General features: G+C 37.1%; 1 protein-coding gene across 14 annotated transcripts in view; it reads left to right on the top strand.

Annotated features, from left to right (window-relative positions):
- The window catches only part of DLG2 (discs large MAGUK scaffold protein 2), a 946,755-nt gene that overhangs the window by 583,212 nt on the left and 345,844 nt on the right, over positions 1 to 17,699 (top strand). For all 14 annotated transcript variants that reach the window (XM_088534958.1, XM_088534959.1, XM_088534956.1 and 11 more), the window contains one exon: positions 4,615 to 4,665. In XM_088534958.1, the coding sequence (XP_088391084.1) occupies positions 4,615 to 4,665 (51 nt within the window). The remainder of the gene's footprint in view (positions 1 to 4,614; positions 4,666 to 17,699) is intronic.

Below are 17,699 nucleotides of genomic sequence, written 5' to 3'. Positions count from 1 at the left end.
TCAGAGCACTGCAGTTGTATAAATTCTGAGTGTTTTGGTGATGTTATTGCTGCTATTGTTATGCAGTTTTTATCATAAAAATTCATGTGATGACATCTTTATCTTATTGCATGGATGGAAGCAGTGATAGATGTGTAGAAGAAAGAAAGATTTAGACAATGCTAATTTGAATGTAAAAAGGTCTCGTCAAATCAATTTTTGGCACTTTCTCATTGCAGTATAAAAAGGGTATTAAGTTATCATTGTGAGAAAAAAAAATAAAAAAGCATACATATAAATGTCTGTAGAACTGAATTTTATTAAGGGAGTGCTTCAGTGGTTTCTGTCATCCTGAAACTACACAAAACAAAACAAAGTTCGTGGACAGTCATAGTAAAATTCTTCATGGAAAGGAAGAAAATAACGGAGGTTTTCAGTGTGCTGTGTGCTAAACTTTATTTCAGACTTTTGCCAAACAGCATATAAAGAACCTCTTCTTACCTGTTCTTATTTTTCATTCCTCTCAACGCAAGCAATTCATCTCTGTCCTCTGCAGATGACTCATGATTTCTTCTTAGGAAGACAAGTCGTCTCAGTAGTGATCTTTGGCAGTGATTATTGCTTCACTAAGTTACAGCTCTTGAATGCTAGAATTTAGAAGGTTACTATATATTACAAATCTTTCTTAAAAAAGCTTCCTATTCAAAAGTTGGGGAGTGTCTTCCAGCGTAACGGTTGTGTCTGTAAATGTATGACAACACTTACTCTGCCTTTGCAAACAGTTGCTTTAAATATTGGGATTTAGTTGAGTTGTAATAATTTATTTTACAGGAGCTTTAAGCTCCTGCGTGCTCCAGATCACACTCTGGATTACAGACATGTGTTAGGCCAGGAGGCTGAACAGTCTTCCTTCATCAGAAGTGTATGTTGGTGATGTTGTTGAAAAGCACTTCAAGGTCCTCAGAAGTTCTCTTAAGGTTCTGTGAGGACCCAGTGTTGACTTTTATCAGTGCATTTTGTCCTGTACAACCGTATTTTTTGTGACCTTCTCAAAATAAAGTACAAGAATAAAATAAAAGAAGTATTTTCCCTTCAAATTCTGCCTCAAAGAAGGGCTTTGGTTGGTTACATTCTTCCCTTCATCTGAACTTGTACTTTTCTTACCTCTACCACAGTCCGCTGAGAAAAGGTGGTGCCTTCCCAGAGCTGTTACTGTCAGAGGTGCCGCTGAGCACTCCTTTCCTGAGCAGTATTGGAGAGGTAAAACGGTGTATCTTGACTCTGAGCTTTTGGATAAGTGGAGAGACTGTCCATAGAGGCATCCAAGCCAGTCAGTCTTGTGGGATGTGGTGCTCTATATTACGCTGCCCATGTGCTGCCAGGAAGAGATGCAGACAAGTCTCCAAAAAGGAGTAGGAAAAGCTGCTAATCCAGAGATCTTGCCTTTTTCCAGTGTGTACTTGTGAAAGAGAGATGACGTCCCTCAGGATGGACTGTGGGACTGCGTTACCCATCTAGAGTTAGGAGAACTGCAGAGAAATCAGATTCAAATGCTCAGCTAACACATCTTCTATAGACTCTGTTTTCACTTAGAGAAAGGAAACTTCAGAGTCACAATATCCTGCCTGACATTTCTACTACAGGATGAAATGAATTAAGAATGCCTAGAAATGAGTATAAAGGGAGATAGATGATACCTCAGATGTCAGCATTATAGACATCAAATTCAGCTAAAGTTCAAGCCATTAGTTGTGTCAAGCTTGCAGATCTGAAAGTTGAGAAATAATATTTCCAGGCAATCTGGGGAATACTTATGATTTCTTTAGCTTCAGAGAAGAAAAAGGAAAAATCCTATGAAACAGTTTGGGATTTTTTCATAGGTATCTAAAATCATACAGGAGATTGTAAATTTTGCTATGAGTTTTTGCTGCAGTCTGATCTAACAGCAGAAACTGGAAAACTCTCACAAAGAAGGACAGAACAGGTTCCCACTGCAAGAAATAGAAGCTGCTGTTCCAAACAGCCTGATTACAAGCCTAGTCAGTCCAGAGAACTGCCATAATTATATTTTATGCTAAATAAGAGGACCAGCAGGTCGGTTTCAGCATTGGACCCTTTCATTCTCCTCATGCTTCACTTCTGCATCAGTCATTGGCTATTTCTTTCCAGCAAGCTCCAAGATGGCTTTAAGCAATGAGATTTGGCTGCATGCTGTGTATAATTTATCAGTATAGGTGCAGCCAGGCTACAGACAAATGGTACTACATACATCATTATTCCACCTGCCCTAGGTAGATGCAAGATCTTCTTCTGTCCTTCAAGAAATAGCTATGTTGGGGTCTCAGCACACACCAGCAAAATGAGTAGGGTGAGGAACTGAACACCCTGTATAAATATATATCCTAATTAACAGAAGGAATTGGATCAAAGTTACTTTTTAATTCATATCATCCATGCTGCTATGACACCTGAAAATGGATCTCTGCTGTGATGAATGGAGAGCTGAAGACTTTTGAGGGATTCATGACAAGAAAGAATAAAAGGAGCCCCTTCAGATTATAAGAATTGAGACTGTGTTTGTGTGCAAATGCAAGTTGAGATTTAGGCCTGTTTTATTCTCCTTTCATCTTTATACAGAGGTTACTTACTTCTTGTGTTCCTCTTTTTCCCCCATTTGCTGCACTAATGAGTTTTTAATGCAAAGGACAAGTGATTATAAGCAGTGAAGCAAAGACAGCCTTATAGAGCGAGACTGAGGAATTGAAGACATACATCAGAGATTTCCACTAACCCAAGATAAAAGAAAAATTCGTGAAGACAGAGACATGTAGATAGCTTTGATTTTATTATCATTAGACACGAAAGGACAAAAAAGTAGAATAGCTATAAAGCTGTTCATACCCATAAGTTGCCTATATGAATGAGACTATACAGAAAGGACTAAAATGCTAATATAGAATAGGAAAATGTTCCATAGGAGTATTTATGTTCATATTGGGTTTAGTATAGTGGAATGTGACTACCAGACAGCAGTCATGTAAGAAGTATAAATATTATGTATGTATTAAATATTTTATTCATCAGTGCTGTGTTTCAGTGTTTCAGTGCTAAGTATGGGTTATTTATCTTTTGAACAGAGATTCTGTGGATTGTATTTCTATTACTGGTTTCATGGTTTATCAAATATTGAATTGCATACAAATTAAATTGCTAGCTTTTATAGGATGCCTTTGGTTGGTAGATACATGTATCTTATAATAATATTCACCACAGAAGTACCTAATTACATCTGAAAGATGCCTGACTAGATAATGTGTGATCTGCATACAGTACTTGCTGATCAAAATTCAAAAGCTAACATAGGAATTAGCAGTGGCTGAAGAACTCTTGGTAGGCTCTTGTCCTGCAACAATTCTGACTATTTTTCTCCCTTCTTGACATTAGGACAGAAATTTAAAACATTGACATTTTGGTAGTGGGAGGAGGTTCAATGGTGAACTGGTTTTCGGAAGGAAAAATACAAGGTTGTTCCTCAAAGATTAGGTCAGTCATAATGCTTCATCTCATTTTTTCTCCTGTAATCTACATTTAATTTTCTGTAAGTATAAATCAAATAAAATACAGTGAAACTGTTTTCATGGAAGCATCTTTTCAACAATAACGCAATGATTTGTTGGCAATATCTTTAATTTTGATTTTAATGTATTCTGGCAAAATTCAAAACTTTCTGACTAGCTAAGGGATACTTTGAGCAATTCTAAGAGTTTTTAATAATAAAAGTACTCTCATTACTGTACAGTTTACTTATACAGTCAGATTTTATAGCTTTCTCAGATCCAACACTCTTCCCCATTTAGGAAATGAGGAAACTATGAAAGGGTTATGAAGTGTGTTGCCTAAAGGGACAGAAAAAATCCATGCCAGACCAGGAACAAGGTTTCAGAGTACTGCTTAAATCAGTGTCATGTCTTTGCCTGATAGATTTCTTGTCCGGTGCAATCCATTTTGATGCCCTACATTTTGTAGTTTAATTTATTGTGATACTGAAATTCGCTGTAAGAATTGCATTAACATTTTGTGCCTTTTTGCTCTTCAGCTATCTAGAACAAAGGTCCTCTGTCATATTTTTGCCTTAGGTTAACATCGTATGCAAGGTATATTCCAGTATCTGTATCAGGGAGTTATTTTCACACAAGTATTCGTCTCGTATTATGCTGTGGAGTAAATTGGAGCTAGCAAGGGGATGAATAATTAATCTTTCTTCTATTGATGAGAATAATTTTCAAAAGCAGTTCTTCTGTTTCTGATATGAAATAATACTTTGGACACACTTCAAATATTTGCACAAAGTCCACAGACACACTGCATCAGATATAAAGCCAGTTGTTTAAATGACTTAGTTATCTGTTAGCTCAGTGCTTTACGTACTAACTGCTACATTCCTCAAGTTTGTAGGCTTGATTACATGCCATTAGGGACAAAGCGAAGCCAAATAGTCTACAACCTGGATATTTTGGTGTGTATGTTGAAAAAATATGTTTCAGAAAACTGATCGCATGGGAATACCTGTAAAATATCCCTACCAAACTACCGTCTACATGCATTTAATGGATTTTCTGATTTTATTTTGTTTAGGTCAATGGAACAGAAATTGAGTATGAATTTGAAGAAATTACGTTGGAGAGGGTAAGTGTAATTTATTATTTTCTTATGGGCAAAATATTTTCTATGGCGCAAATATCTATGAAATTGAAAAGGATTATAAACAAAAAAAATACCTTTTGGATGAGGACTTACACTATGCATCCTTTCACATTAAAATGCGAGTAATGCATTAGGATAAGCCTTTCATATTTTTAAGGTATTTCAGGTATAGGGACTTGAAGAACAGCATCCAGAATGCTTTCCTTCCTCCAACTGCATAAGTGCTTGACTAGACATTTGGTCATTAGCAAGAAGCCATGTGACTTGGTAACTCTCTTTTGCTTGTGAATTGGAAATGCAGAAGCTTTTCACACTTAACCTCTTTGATTTCCTTGCATGGGTGCATGTTAATAAAAGACATGCAGTCTTCATTTATAAAACAAGAGTTGCAAAAGATTTTTTGTGCGTTCAAGTGAATCTATAAAAGCTGAAGGCTGTATCTATGTGTAAAGGATGATATTTTTATCCAAGTCTGAATTGCATCAGTAGTATTCAGGGCTGGCAGTGAAGCCTTTGTTAGCAGTAGCACAAAAATAGAAGGATATTTAAAAGTTGCATTGCATCCTATATGAATTCTTAGCTTTGTTTTTTCCTTGCCTTTTTTTTTTGTTTACATAACTGCTTTCTTTAGACTACAGACTTTCTTTATCACAAGGACAACACCAGATGGCCGAGAAAGTCTTAGCTTTCTCATTTACAGTAGTGCTTAGAAGGACTGCTAATGGATTCAAGACTGTCATTGCCAAATTCCTTCAATATTCTGCCCATATTCTGGTAATAGGACGTTTTATCATTTTGGAGAAAACAGTTAGGCTTCTTTGTACATAAAATGTTCGAATGCAAGGTGTGATTTATCCAAATGTGACTGGTACCTTTTGAGCTGATGCCTATAAGGTAGCTAAGACTATACAATTCGTTGCACTTCTGCATGCTGTGTTTTTAATTGCCCAGGATAATGAATTTCATAACCATTCAACTTAAAGGGATACAAGCATATATTCTCATTGATTTGATCACTCAGGCAAATTATAAAATACCAATATGTCTTTTTACTGTAGCCACTCTCTGCGCAGTCTCATAACAGAAAATGTATAAGGTTATGGGCACTTTTTATCTACTGTCTCTCAAGTTATTTGCACATCACTACTTATTCATTGGACTAGAGTTTCCAAAGGTCACTGAACAGAACACATGCCTCCTGGGTGATATTCTGAAAACCACTTTATTTTTAATAGATGTGTAAGTTATCGGTGTATGTACAGCAGAACCAATGCAATTTGTATCTATTCAGCCTGTCTCATCCAGAACAGATAATTGGTAATTCAAAATGTAATAAAGAAATTAAAGATAAGCAACAGCAAACAAAGCTATAGATTTTAATGGAGGAAAGCTCGGTTGTTTTCTGAATGCTGCTGAATCTGTGGCTTTTGGTTATTACTGCTTGAAATGCTCTGCCACATGTATCAGTGTTTTGTCTCAAAGACAGGGTACTGTGTCTGGTGTTTTTTGTGAGAGATATAAAACACAAGTGATTGCCTTTAAATGACTGTCATTTATGATAGACTGAAAGCATTTTTCAGAAGAAAGACATTCTCCACGTTGATTACCCATTTTCTTCCACAAAACCTCCTTTAGAAATTAGTTTGAAAATCATCTCTCTGTATTTAATGGCAAAGCTGCAAAATGTATTACAGTTGCTGCCTTTGAGAGAGAAAAATGTAGCCTGTCCATATGAAATACTTGGTAATAAACTTCCCATTTTATTCCTGTTATTCAAGTTATGAATTCTGCATCCCCAAAATAATCAAAGGTTTTCTTTATGACATTTATCCACGTTTTGAATAATTAAAATAATTTTGCAATCAAAAACAACAAAAAAGTGCTTTTTGCTGTTATTAGGTCTTTTGCACTCTATTTCTGACAAAAGGGAAGGCATTGTTCATATCAGAGCACCTCCAGGCTCCATAAACTTCATGGTAACTCCTTTAATTTAAGGGTTGGGGGAATATCTTCCTGAGAGCAGTTGCTTGGTTAGGCCTGACACCTGCCCCCAGATTGAGAGATGGCTCCTTCTTTTGGGTAACGTAACAGGCACAAGTAGGCAGAATGTCTCCCATGCAGAGCTGGGTCTTGTATGCCAGAAGTGACTGCAAGGATGTAATGAGCTTATGCAGAAAGGTTATTTTATTATCATTATTGTTTCTGCTCAATTTGACATAATCTCATTCAGTTGGTTCCATTTAAAACTTTAGCTGTCCTTATTTATAGCCTACTAAGACTTTAGTCTTTGAGCTTACAAGGCTTGGGTAAAAGCTCGGGAGGGTGAGTTTGGGGCAGATCTGTCATAAAAGTACAATTAGCTTGAAGTTTTTCCCCTATGAATAAAAGAGGTTGTACCTATGCATTTGTCAGTCCCTTTTGTCTCTGGCAGCGTTGCACACCTTTAATCCTCATTAGCTCTTCAGATAGATACTGTCCTAAATCACTGAGCCTAGGGACCACTGTTAGCTGAGTGCCTATTAACATAGCACAATTGCACAGTTAAGAGAAATTCTTAAAATATTCTTTATATTTACATATACATACATATATATATAGGTTTAGTTTTCTTCATCCACCTCAATGAATATGTGAATTTCTCTGACAACTTAAGGTCATAAAATGCAGATCCAGGAGTAAAATAAGACTTGGTGATTTGTAATAAACTGAAATGTCTAAAAGTATGCCTAGACAAAATTACCTAAAATATGCCATTATCTTGCTCTAGTTTGAATAACAAAGACATAAAATGACTCGTATTGGTGCAGTATTAAAAAAATGTATCCAGTGCTATGAAGAGAGAGATTTACACTTGTAAATCATAGTCAGTATAAAAGTAACTGAATAGGCTCTGTCAAAGCCTGGCCTAAATTCTCTAAGCTAGCAGAAGGTTTTAATTAATTGACTACTTGATACAGTGCTGTGCTTGGGGACACTTGCTGAAGAGGTGGTTTTAGTAGAAGTTGATGGAACATTAGCCAATATTAATAGTTACCTTGAAGAATAGTAAAGAAAGACAGTGGGTCACTTAATGAGTCATGTTGGCTCATGCTGAGTTCAACGTCTGAGGTCAGACCTTTTGCTCATCTAACCTTGCCTATTTTATAGATTTTAGAAGGAAAAAAAAGAGGGCAGTAATGATTAGTAATGCTGTTTTCACAGAATCTTTTGATGCCTCAGCACATATTTTCATTCTGTAGCTGTATAAAGGTAAAATTTTATTACTTTTTGTGGAATAGAGTGTTTAGAAAAGTTCTATCACCTTTAGAACTAAAGAAGCCAGGTTTCCCATGGATTTGCATCATGAGATTGGCAGACCTTGATGTCTAAACACATCACGCTCTGCGACGTATGTAACGTCTCTTTTGTTTTCATTTATATGCGGATTTATATGTGGATTCTCAGTTCAAGTAACATTACAGAATGTCCCTCTTTTTTAATGAACCACATAGTTTCACAAAGTTGTTAGGAACTGAACATTTTTGATACCTCTTCCTTTTTTGAGATTGGTTGAAGTTAGCTATTGGGCTTGCTACAGCTGAGGGAGACACAAGCTGGCATGATTACAAGAGTAATCATTTCCTCCTGTTCTTAGGAAATCAGGTCAGAGATATTCCAAGAGTAAATTCTCAATCATGATCAATTAGTAAACTGTGATTTTCCTATGAGACCTCTGATAAATTTTACTCTATAATCACTATGTGATCTCTTCTGTGGAAAGATTTACCACCCCCTCTCTTCTTTCCTTTGCCATGATATTTCAGTGATATCAAGTGCCATGAGATCTTATTTTTCTAGTTCAAGATTATGGAGAAAATACTTGCAATATTGCCTCACTGCCTTCTGTATGGTTACATTTCTGCATTTACCCAAATTCAAGGGTGTGGTGAATCTCTTTCAAAAGGCTGAAGTTATAATCATAAGTACATTTAAGGGGTAAAATGAAAACATTCTGATGATAGAGCTGAAAATCAGTCTGCAAAAGTAAGAAGAGGTGCATTTCACTGTGCAATGAAGAAGTTCTTTTAGTTTGCAGTGTCGGTGCTTCCTGCCTTTTCTCTTTAATGGAAGGGCTGTAGATGTGAGCTGCACTTGCACCTTATTCATGCAACATCCGACTTCGACCTCTCAGGAGACAGATTATAGGAGAAGGCAGTGGCAGGATGGGGAAAACATGTGGTCCAAAAATAACTGATTAGAAGGGAGTGGCCACCAGAAATGGTCACTAGAAATAGGTATTTTCAAAGTGTAAAAGCCTCTGCTGTAGAGGAATACCTTTCACAAAGGCAGAGTGCATAAATCAATACCTGACCATCAGCAGCCCCAGTGGAGCAGTCCCACATCTTCCAGCAGCAAAAAGCAAATCTTCTAAAATTAGCATTCCTCAGATAGCTGCAGAGCTTTCTTTACCAAATGCTGTGCTGCTCCCTGAGTGTTTATTATTGCTGAACTATAGATGTTTTCTTCACTATTGAGAGCTTTCTGACTGGGTGTTTTTTTTTTTCTTTGCTAGCCCTGTCTGCTTATTTACTGAGAATAAGTGGTAGTTATTCTTGGAGCACTAAGACTAAAATAACTATAATTCAAAGGCAGAATCCTTCCTATTGACTAATTCATAACAGGCTTATAGTAGAATAGTGACCTATAGTGTTTAATACAAGAAAGCTTTTTTGTGTGTGTGAATTTTTTTCCTGGATGGGGCCATCGCAGCCTGCCTACAAGGAAAGGCAGGAGTATCCATATCTACATATGGAACTGAGTCATCAGCAAGGGAAAAAAATGAGAATCCAGACTTGTTTATGGTTGTGCAATTTGCAAAACTGACTTCTTTGGGTATCTGTGTATGGTCTTTGCACTATATTTCAGTGAGTAAAGTGTATTTCAGTAAGACAATGCTCTGTATAATAAAAAAAGAAATTAAGAAAGGCCTTTGAAAAGAGAGGCATAGTGCATTGTGCATGCAAAGACTGTGTAGGAATTTTGCTTGTGCTTCCTTGTTCCTGTCACATATCTGAGTTCAGAGTTACAAATGATTATATTACTGGTAGGTGAATGTGCCTGGGGCTGTTGCACTGTCCAAGATACAGGCGTTGGGAAGGGAAGACTGAACTCTGCATGCAGCTGTTTAAGGAAGGTCCATGCTCTCTTTTCATCTCCTGTGCCTTGTACAGACTTTGTTTTGACCTTAGGCTGTGCAGAGGGGAGCTGATGAAAGGAGCTGGGAGCCTGGTGTGCGTTCCTGCTAACGTGACAGTGAAATTCCAGGTCAACATTTTCCCAGGCAGCTGCAGAAGTCGGATGCTTTAGTTCAGTGACCTAAATTAAGACACCTTGGAACAGCCTGATTTTTTCTTTCTACTCATCCAAAGCATGTGACTTCCTTTTGCCTAAGAGCAGCCCCAATTTGGCAACCAAAATATAACTAATCACTTCAAAACTTTGCTTTTGTTCGCCTCTCAGACAGCTACTATACTGAAACTATTCCTGGTTGTTGAGCTGGGCATATTTTAGGGGCCCCTGTGTTACCTACTCATGGGAGCCATAGAAAACCTGCCAGTTTGGAGCACACTTGGAAAGGCAGACCAGCTGGGAGAGGAGGACGGAACCTCCTGAAGGGCAGAGGATACAGCCCAGCTCTATTCACATTCTCATTCACATCCAGTGCTTGGGACTGGAAAATAAAAATCCCATTACCATCTTGCTGAAGACTGCTGACAAGAGAAGGGAAGCCACTTAAGTATTAAATCCCTCTTAGAGATGTGAAAAAATATTGCATGTATTCTTATTGCTGTTACTGCTATTCTTATTGCTTATTATATGTATTCTTATTGCTGCAAACAAATAATTACTTTGATGCAGGTTAGGGTTGTGAGGAAGCAGAATACATGATTGACCATAATTTATCCTAGGCAGGGAAAGGCTGGGGTTGACCAATCTCTTTAATGTAATCCACTCCAGCTAAGGATAAATCTGCAATGCTTCAAATTATATGCTGCTAGCAGATCCTGATTTATCTGTGAGCAGCTACAAGGGAAGCATATGGCAGTTTGTGAGGAAGACTTGCCCTATGCTTCATCCTTGCTGCAGCTGTGCAGGGCTGCCTCCTTTCCCAGCTGGGGAGTGGGAGGATTTCTCTGCCCAATAATGAAAGCAAAAAAGCTGCAGAGCCCAGAAAGGGAAACGAAGGAGGTGACAAGGCTGTGAGTGACTAGGGAAATCATTTTAACTGCACAGTTTATAGCTACTCTGTGATTAGGAAAAGAACCTGAAATAATACCACACATTTAGCTCCCTCTGGGTGGCTATCAAAGAAATTTGTATTTTCCTACAGTTATTTTAAAATCTTCCTATTAAATCTAAGTGTCTGAACAACTCTGTGTAGAGGCTGAGTGGGTTACATTAGACTATGGTAGCTGCTCAGTTTTATGTCAGCAATGCAGCATCACGTCACCAAAATTCCGAGGGCATTTTCTTAGCCGGAGCTTGCAGGATGGAATGAGCCCTCCCATGTGTATGTGCTGGCTTTATAGTTCAGATAGATAGGAAAATAATATATATGTCTGGAATTAGTACTTCAGGGCTGGAGCTTTCCAAGGCAAACAATATTTTGCTTATTATGACCTAGGTTTTTGCATTTTGTATATTTTTATGGTCATAATTTCACTGTTTTTAGCAATCTATATAGTGTTTTCTCAGTATTTCTTTATATGAGGGATGCACTTTTTGATTCAGTGAATTAGCAAGTCCAGATGAAATACTGGAGAAATATTTATAGTTTGAATTAGAATGGGGAAGGTTTTCAGAGTTTTTCTGGAGTGTGAGAAATTTTAAGTCACTGTGAATATTCTGTTTATGAAAGTCTTCTCACTGCAATACTGTAGTATTTTCAATATAATTTTAGGCTTTGAGGACTCATCAAACAAGAGAAGAAAATTGGAGATTCTCTTTGACAGTTTTTTTTTAATTTCATAAAAGAGTCACTCAATGCACTGAGCCATTTTACTCCAAAAAGAGTACAAGAGACTTGATTTTCCAATATATAGAATTGAAAGCATAGAGTTAATTAATCCCTCTATGTTGAAAACTCTCAGGGAATTGCTTCAAAGAGAGCATACAGATACTTGCCATAAGGCAATATATAATACTAGAAAATATTGTGAAAATGGTAGGAAAGAATTAAAAATCAGCTGCAGAAAAAAATGCCCAAATGATAGTCAGGACATACATTCCATATTAACCATGAAGAAAAATTAAACAGCATTTTTTTAAGAGTTCAAAAGCTATGCAGGTACAGTGAAAAAAAAAAGTTCCCATTCATTTTACTTGAAACTTATGCCTTTAAATTTGCCAAGATCACTGAGACCTTGAGTTACTATATGAAAAGTTATTTCATGCAAGTCATAGTTGCCTAGAGGCAGTGTTTCGCTGCTGTTTCTTTTAAATTATTATTATATAGATATTTTATTTTTATGGCACTACCGCTCATTTATTGTCTTCTCTTGCTTCCCAACTTTCTTGCTCTCCCCAGGTAGTTTGCAGTGCATAATTTTTTCTTTTTATTTATAAGTTTACATGAATATTGCCTTTTCTTTCAATATAACTCTTTCGGATGTGGTGTTTCAGCTTATTTTCCTGTACTACCTTTGGCTGAAGTCCATGATTGGCCACTGGTGTTTTTTGGAGATATCAGCGTCTCAGACACTCTTCTTCTCTCGCTGGTGTTTGGAAGGTGGACGTCCGATCTAGACTAATTGTAAGGGCTGCCTTAGTAATGGATACAGAAAATAATGCCAGTATGTTTTAACCTGTCATAGGATAAAAGTGCAACATAGGCAGAGTTAAATTATACAGTAGCTAAAAGCAGAGTGGAAATTACGCAGTAGCTAGCTGAGACTTTTGCAGACTTAAATTTACAATATTGCAGTTTCTCCCAGGTAACATGCAGTAATAATATTAGTCTAATGGATAAATTTTCGCATAGTGAAATAGGGAAGTCTTCTAGAACTGTCACCCAAACTAAGGAGCATTGTTCGGAGAAGCTGTAGTTCAACTTCATTTTAACTTAGTCTTGCAGTTGGCCTTGGTGAATAATATGTAAATTTAAAATAATATGTACATTTAAATACATGGGAAGGAGGAACCTCAATTTGCTAGGAGAATATGAATCATCCCGGAGATGATAGTAATCATTTTGCCACAAAGACGGTCATTTTCCAGGCAGAACTCCTAAAAGACATCTTTGATGTGCGGATTTGTCTCTTCAGAAAAAAGCAAAGATTTGCATTGCAGAAAATTGCCTTTCAGATTTCTTATTAATTTAGAAATCAATTATAATGCATATATTGGGGCCACTCGACCTTGAAGGACCAATATGCCACTGCAGTAGGGAATGACACTGTGAAGAGTAAGAGAAAGGAATGGAAAAGAGAGAGTAAATAATATGTTGGTGTACCCAGGTCTGAACTCCACAAATGTCCTTGCTATGCATCATAACATCAGAATAAAATACCACAACAAAATTTTCTAATTTGCTCCTTGGTTGCAACTCTGCAGTCGCTTGCTGATCTTAATGCAGTTCTATTCAAAGCAGCCAATTGCACTTGTTTTTCTCTTATGGCTACCATCCATTCTCCTTCTTTTGACTCCTGTGGAGGAAAGAAAAGCTATTTCTTTTTAAAAGAGGGGGAAAATTTCATCTTCTCTACTTTTTTGCAAAGTAGTTTTGCAGGGACAGCTGCCCACTTTGTAGCACTGAAAGTTCTTTAGAATGATACGATCTGGACCATTTCTTCTCAAATTTTGTTCCTCTAAGTTGCAATTAAAAGTGTAGCAAAAAGGGCGACTTCAAATATACTGAAGGTATTAGCAGTTGAAAAGCAATTGCATGTTTTTCATGCATGTTTTGCATTACAGGATAGTGCTTTACCCTAAGAAAATGACCTAGCTGGTGAGTCTGGAGCATGGCTTGAAAGTCACCCCACATACCTTAATGTGATATATGAATTCTGACTGAATTCTATGAATAATTTATTTTTTGGAGAGGTTTTTAATTTTACAGAGTTTAACTGGTTGCACTTAGAGCACAATACATCCTTGGTGCTTCACCTGCAAAGCAGAAGCGAGGTCGTGTTAGCGTACATTGACTGTATAAGTTTAATACATACATTGACATTAACTGGAACTAAACTATGTAGGTAAAAAAAAAACTGGAGTTTGTCATCATCTGAACCAGTGTTAAATAATAGTCTATACAGGACATATTTTTATTAATTCTTGTAATGATGATGATAACGTACCTATTTTTTTTTAAAAAAACCCTCAGATTTCACAATCTGATGTGGATGGGGAAACTTAAGGCACGGAAAAGCAGGCCAGCTGTGAAAATTATATGAAAATGCACATATCCTAGGTTGTAGTCCAATAAGCTACTTATTGAAGTATACCTTTAAGGAGCAGACAATGGAAAGTATGTATTGCATTGAAATTAAGGGTCTTGGTAGTAGTGCAAAGTCGATTTTTTTAATGGAAGGATCATTGAATTTTTATTAAAATGATCCTTGAATCTTCTTACAAAACAAAAAATGCTTGTCAATCCAGTATTTCTTGTAGGGAAATGTAATATGAATGAAGGTAGCTTATACCAAATAATGGTGAAGGTAATTATAAAATAAATACAAATCACAAATAGACACTTTGTTTTCTTTCCAAAACAGAAACAGAGTTTCACTAAACAAACGTATGGTCAAAAAACATATCTCAAATAAGATGAATAAAGTATAGAATATTTAAATATTTTGTTTTTTTTTTAAGCAAAGAAATGCTGTACCTGTGGAACTTGCATTATAATGAATGTGCTTTCAGATTCATTTTGAGCTGTTTTACTGTAAAAGAGATCCATCCAGAGATCTAATGTTGCAGGTGCAATGGAGGAAAATGCCTATATAGAAAGAGAGCTTGGAGAAGCAAGGTGACATTCCTAGGTGTATTCATTATAACGTCAGCGTGGGGAAAATGAGTCATAGGTTTCTGTGTGTAGGCATACAGAAAAAAAAAGGAATTGTAACTGCTAAGAGCTATATATTTTGAGTCAAAGTAACAAAAAAAGTTAAAGATGGTGTCTCTCCTAATTTTCCAGTTACACATTATGTCACTATTCACCTTTCACAGCAGTAGAGAAATAGCTACAGAAAGAGCAGAGGAAAACCACAATCTTCCTGAAACCTCAGTGCTCATTTAAACAGGTGGAAGGAAATGGGATAGATAAAATCCAGCAAGGACTTAAGACTCTAATGCAATTATGTGTGAATAAAGCACAAAACCAGCTTTAATTATGAGAATGAACTATGCCTTAATTTTCCTATCTGATTTCTAAAGGAGCTGTCTGAGCAGCCTCCGGATCAGTCACGCTGAGTTTTTGAAAGGTCTTTGAATACTGGAGAAGTTTCAGAGCCTTGAAAGAGAGCTAATGCTGTGGCAGTGCTTAAGAAGCAGCAATGGGATGGCGTGACTCATGCTGGTATCTGCCCAGACCAGAGCAAACGGAGCTGCAGACTGTGCTGTGTGAAACATGACGTCTCTTTTGTGGCCAAGGTCTAGGGAAGACCTTGGAAGTGTCACCCGCATGGTGAAAAGGGCAAGTGACGTGAAGACCTTGCAGGATACTCTGCTTAATTGACTGTAACTTAAAGAGGATGCTATCACTTGAAGTGTCTTTAGGGAAAGCCTGGAGGGTGAGTGAGTTCCTGGAAAATTCACTATCACAGTGAGAGACACTGGGAGCTTCACCAGTTTACCTTTCTAGGGGGGAAATTAAAGGGTACTGTCACAGAGAACACATATTTAGGTGTGAAATAGCCTTTGATAGAGTATTTTTTATTCTTCATTGAAATTTTGAAGTCAAATTTAAATAGACAGAGACTGGAAGTAAAAATTTTAATGGAAGAGTGAGGAGGACAGGATGAAAGCTGTAGGGAAAGGCAAGAGGCTGATACAGCAGCAGAAAGGACAGTAGTTGTTAGAAGAAATGGAGGGGAGTGGAAACACTGAGAAGAAAAGGACATTTGTGAATGGAAGAAAGGTTATTAAACACTAACCAGTCCACTAAAGGGAAAAGATGACAGTTTGGAAGGATGAGGGTCATGGCAGGGAACACAAAGGTGAGACCCCATAGAGCCACATGAGGCTATATGTGAAACTCAGTGACGTACATACTGTATTTTGGAGAGATGAGAAAGGCAGATGAAATGCTCAGAAGCAACATAGCATATTTTATTGAAAACATTCCATTAATTTCTGAAAAAGCAAAAGACATTAACTGAAGTCAACATTAATCCTGTGGCTTTCATGTGTTAAAAAATAAATAAATCTGGGAATGCAAGGATATGGATGCGTGCTCATATTTTAAAATAAGGGAAAAATTCAATACCTGTCATAGCTTTTGTCTCCTTTCTGCAGTCATTGCTCCTTATAAAGAGAAGACGTTGTAGAATTAAGTGATATCTTTCTCCAGAGATGATTTAAGTAGGTCCTATAACGTATATTAGATAGGAGTTCAAGGTGAATGATCCAGCTGTGTCCTCTGCCTTAGATAAATTTTGAGCCATTGATTACCTGCTTGGGCATAATTCAAAAAGTGACATTTTTCCCACGCTCTATTTGTAAATGAAGCAATTTTATTACTTATGAGGAGAGGGAAATGTCAGGGTACTTCAGGTGCTATAGTACAGCAACTGTTGTTAAAGGCCATCATTTTAAGGGTGACCAGAGTCAGCAGATATTAACCCAACAAGATTTTAATGTTTACCAGGCTATACATCATGGTATCTTCATAGGAAACCAGCCTTCCATAAACCAAGACTGAACTCTGTATGGCCAAGGAGAATTTTTATTGGACTTTTAAAAGCTTCAGGAAAAATTGTCATGAGCACATTCAAATTTACCCAAAACATAGCAGAGGAGAGATAGAGAAAATCACTATAAAAGTAAAAATAATATATTTCTGAAATAATAAATGCCCACTGGAAACAATTGCCAGCAAAGGCACACACTTGAAATAAAATTTTAAAATCAGAGAAAACATTAAGCAAAAGCAGTTTACCTCAAGTGGAATAAAAACAGTAACAGCTGCTATGGGACACAAAAATATGCTTTGGAAATTCTCAGATTTTCACTCCTGTTATATTACTCTGATATGCTTAACCAGCATTTTGTTTGTATTGTATTTTCTCGGGTAAATATCCTCTCCAGATACCATGACTAACTAGCAAAAGTGATTTATTGATACAAAGCTCTTTAGGAAAAGTGATTTGCGCAAATCCCTTGTTACGGTTCACTAGAAAACAGAGCCTACGTATGAAAAATGCCCAAGTCAGAGTGAATAATGGAGCACTCGAGCAAGCTGGGCAGCTCCTGGGAGCCGCCTGCACTACAGGGAGCAGAGGGAGCAGAGCCACATTAACTATTTCTCAGCACAAGCCTGAGCACTCACAGGGCCTCACTATGACGCTAAACGAAATCAATAGACTCCAGTGCACTCAACGGGGTCGATGTTAGCTTGAGCTTCTTTGCAGAGCGCTCCATTCGCAGTGTAACCAAGCCCAGAAAAACATGGGAATTTGGATTAGATGAAGTCTAGACATCCCTTCCAACCTCGTGTAGTTCTGTGATTCTGACAAGACACCCTGAGTAATGGGATTCCAACAATGAAAAAGAAATGTCATGCAAAGGGTGATGAGGAGCTCGAACATGGTGTAACATAAAACCCCCAAACCAGGTAATTTTAGCTGTAGGGTAATTTTATACTTTTCATAGATCTGCAGCAGAGAGACAGAAAGGAGGTGTTTGAAAGGAGATGTTTAGAAACTGAATGGCAAAAGAACATTTTTAATTTTAAATTTAAAATAGAACTACAGCTCTAAATTTTTTTTATCTTTTATTAAAATATCTATGCCTCCAAATTAATCTTTCCCTTTTGAAAA

Source organism: Tinamus guttatus, unplaced genomic scaffold (assembly GCF_059628265.1).
Source record: "Tinamus guttatus ecotype Peru unplaced genomic scaffold, ASM5962826v1 Tinamus_guttatus_pri_ptg000602l, whole genome shotgun sequence".
In the NCBI taxonomy this organism is placed as follows: domain Eukaryota; kingdom Metazoa; phylum Chordata; class Aves; order Tinamiformes; family Tinamidae; genus Tinamus; species Tinamus guttatus.
Note: the sequence above shows the minus strand (reverse complement) of the source record. Positions and strands in the feature narration are given on the sequence as shown.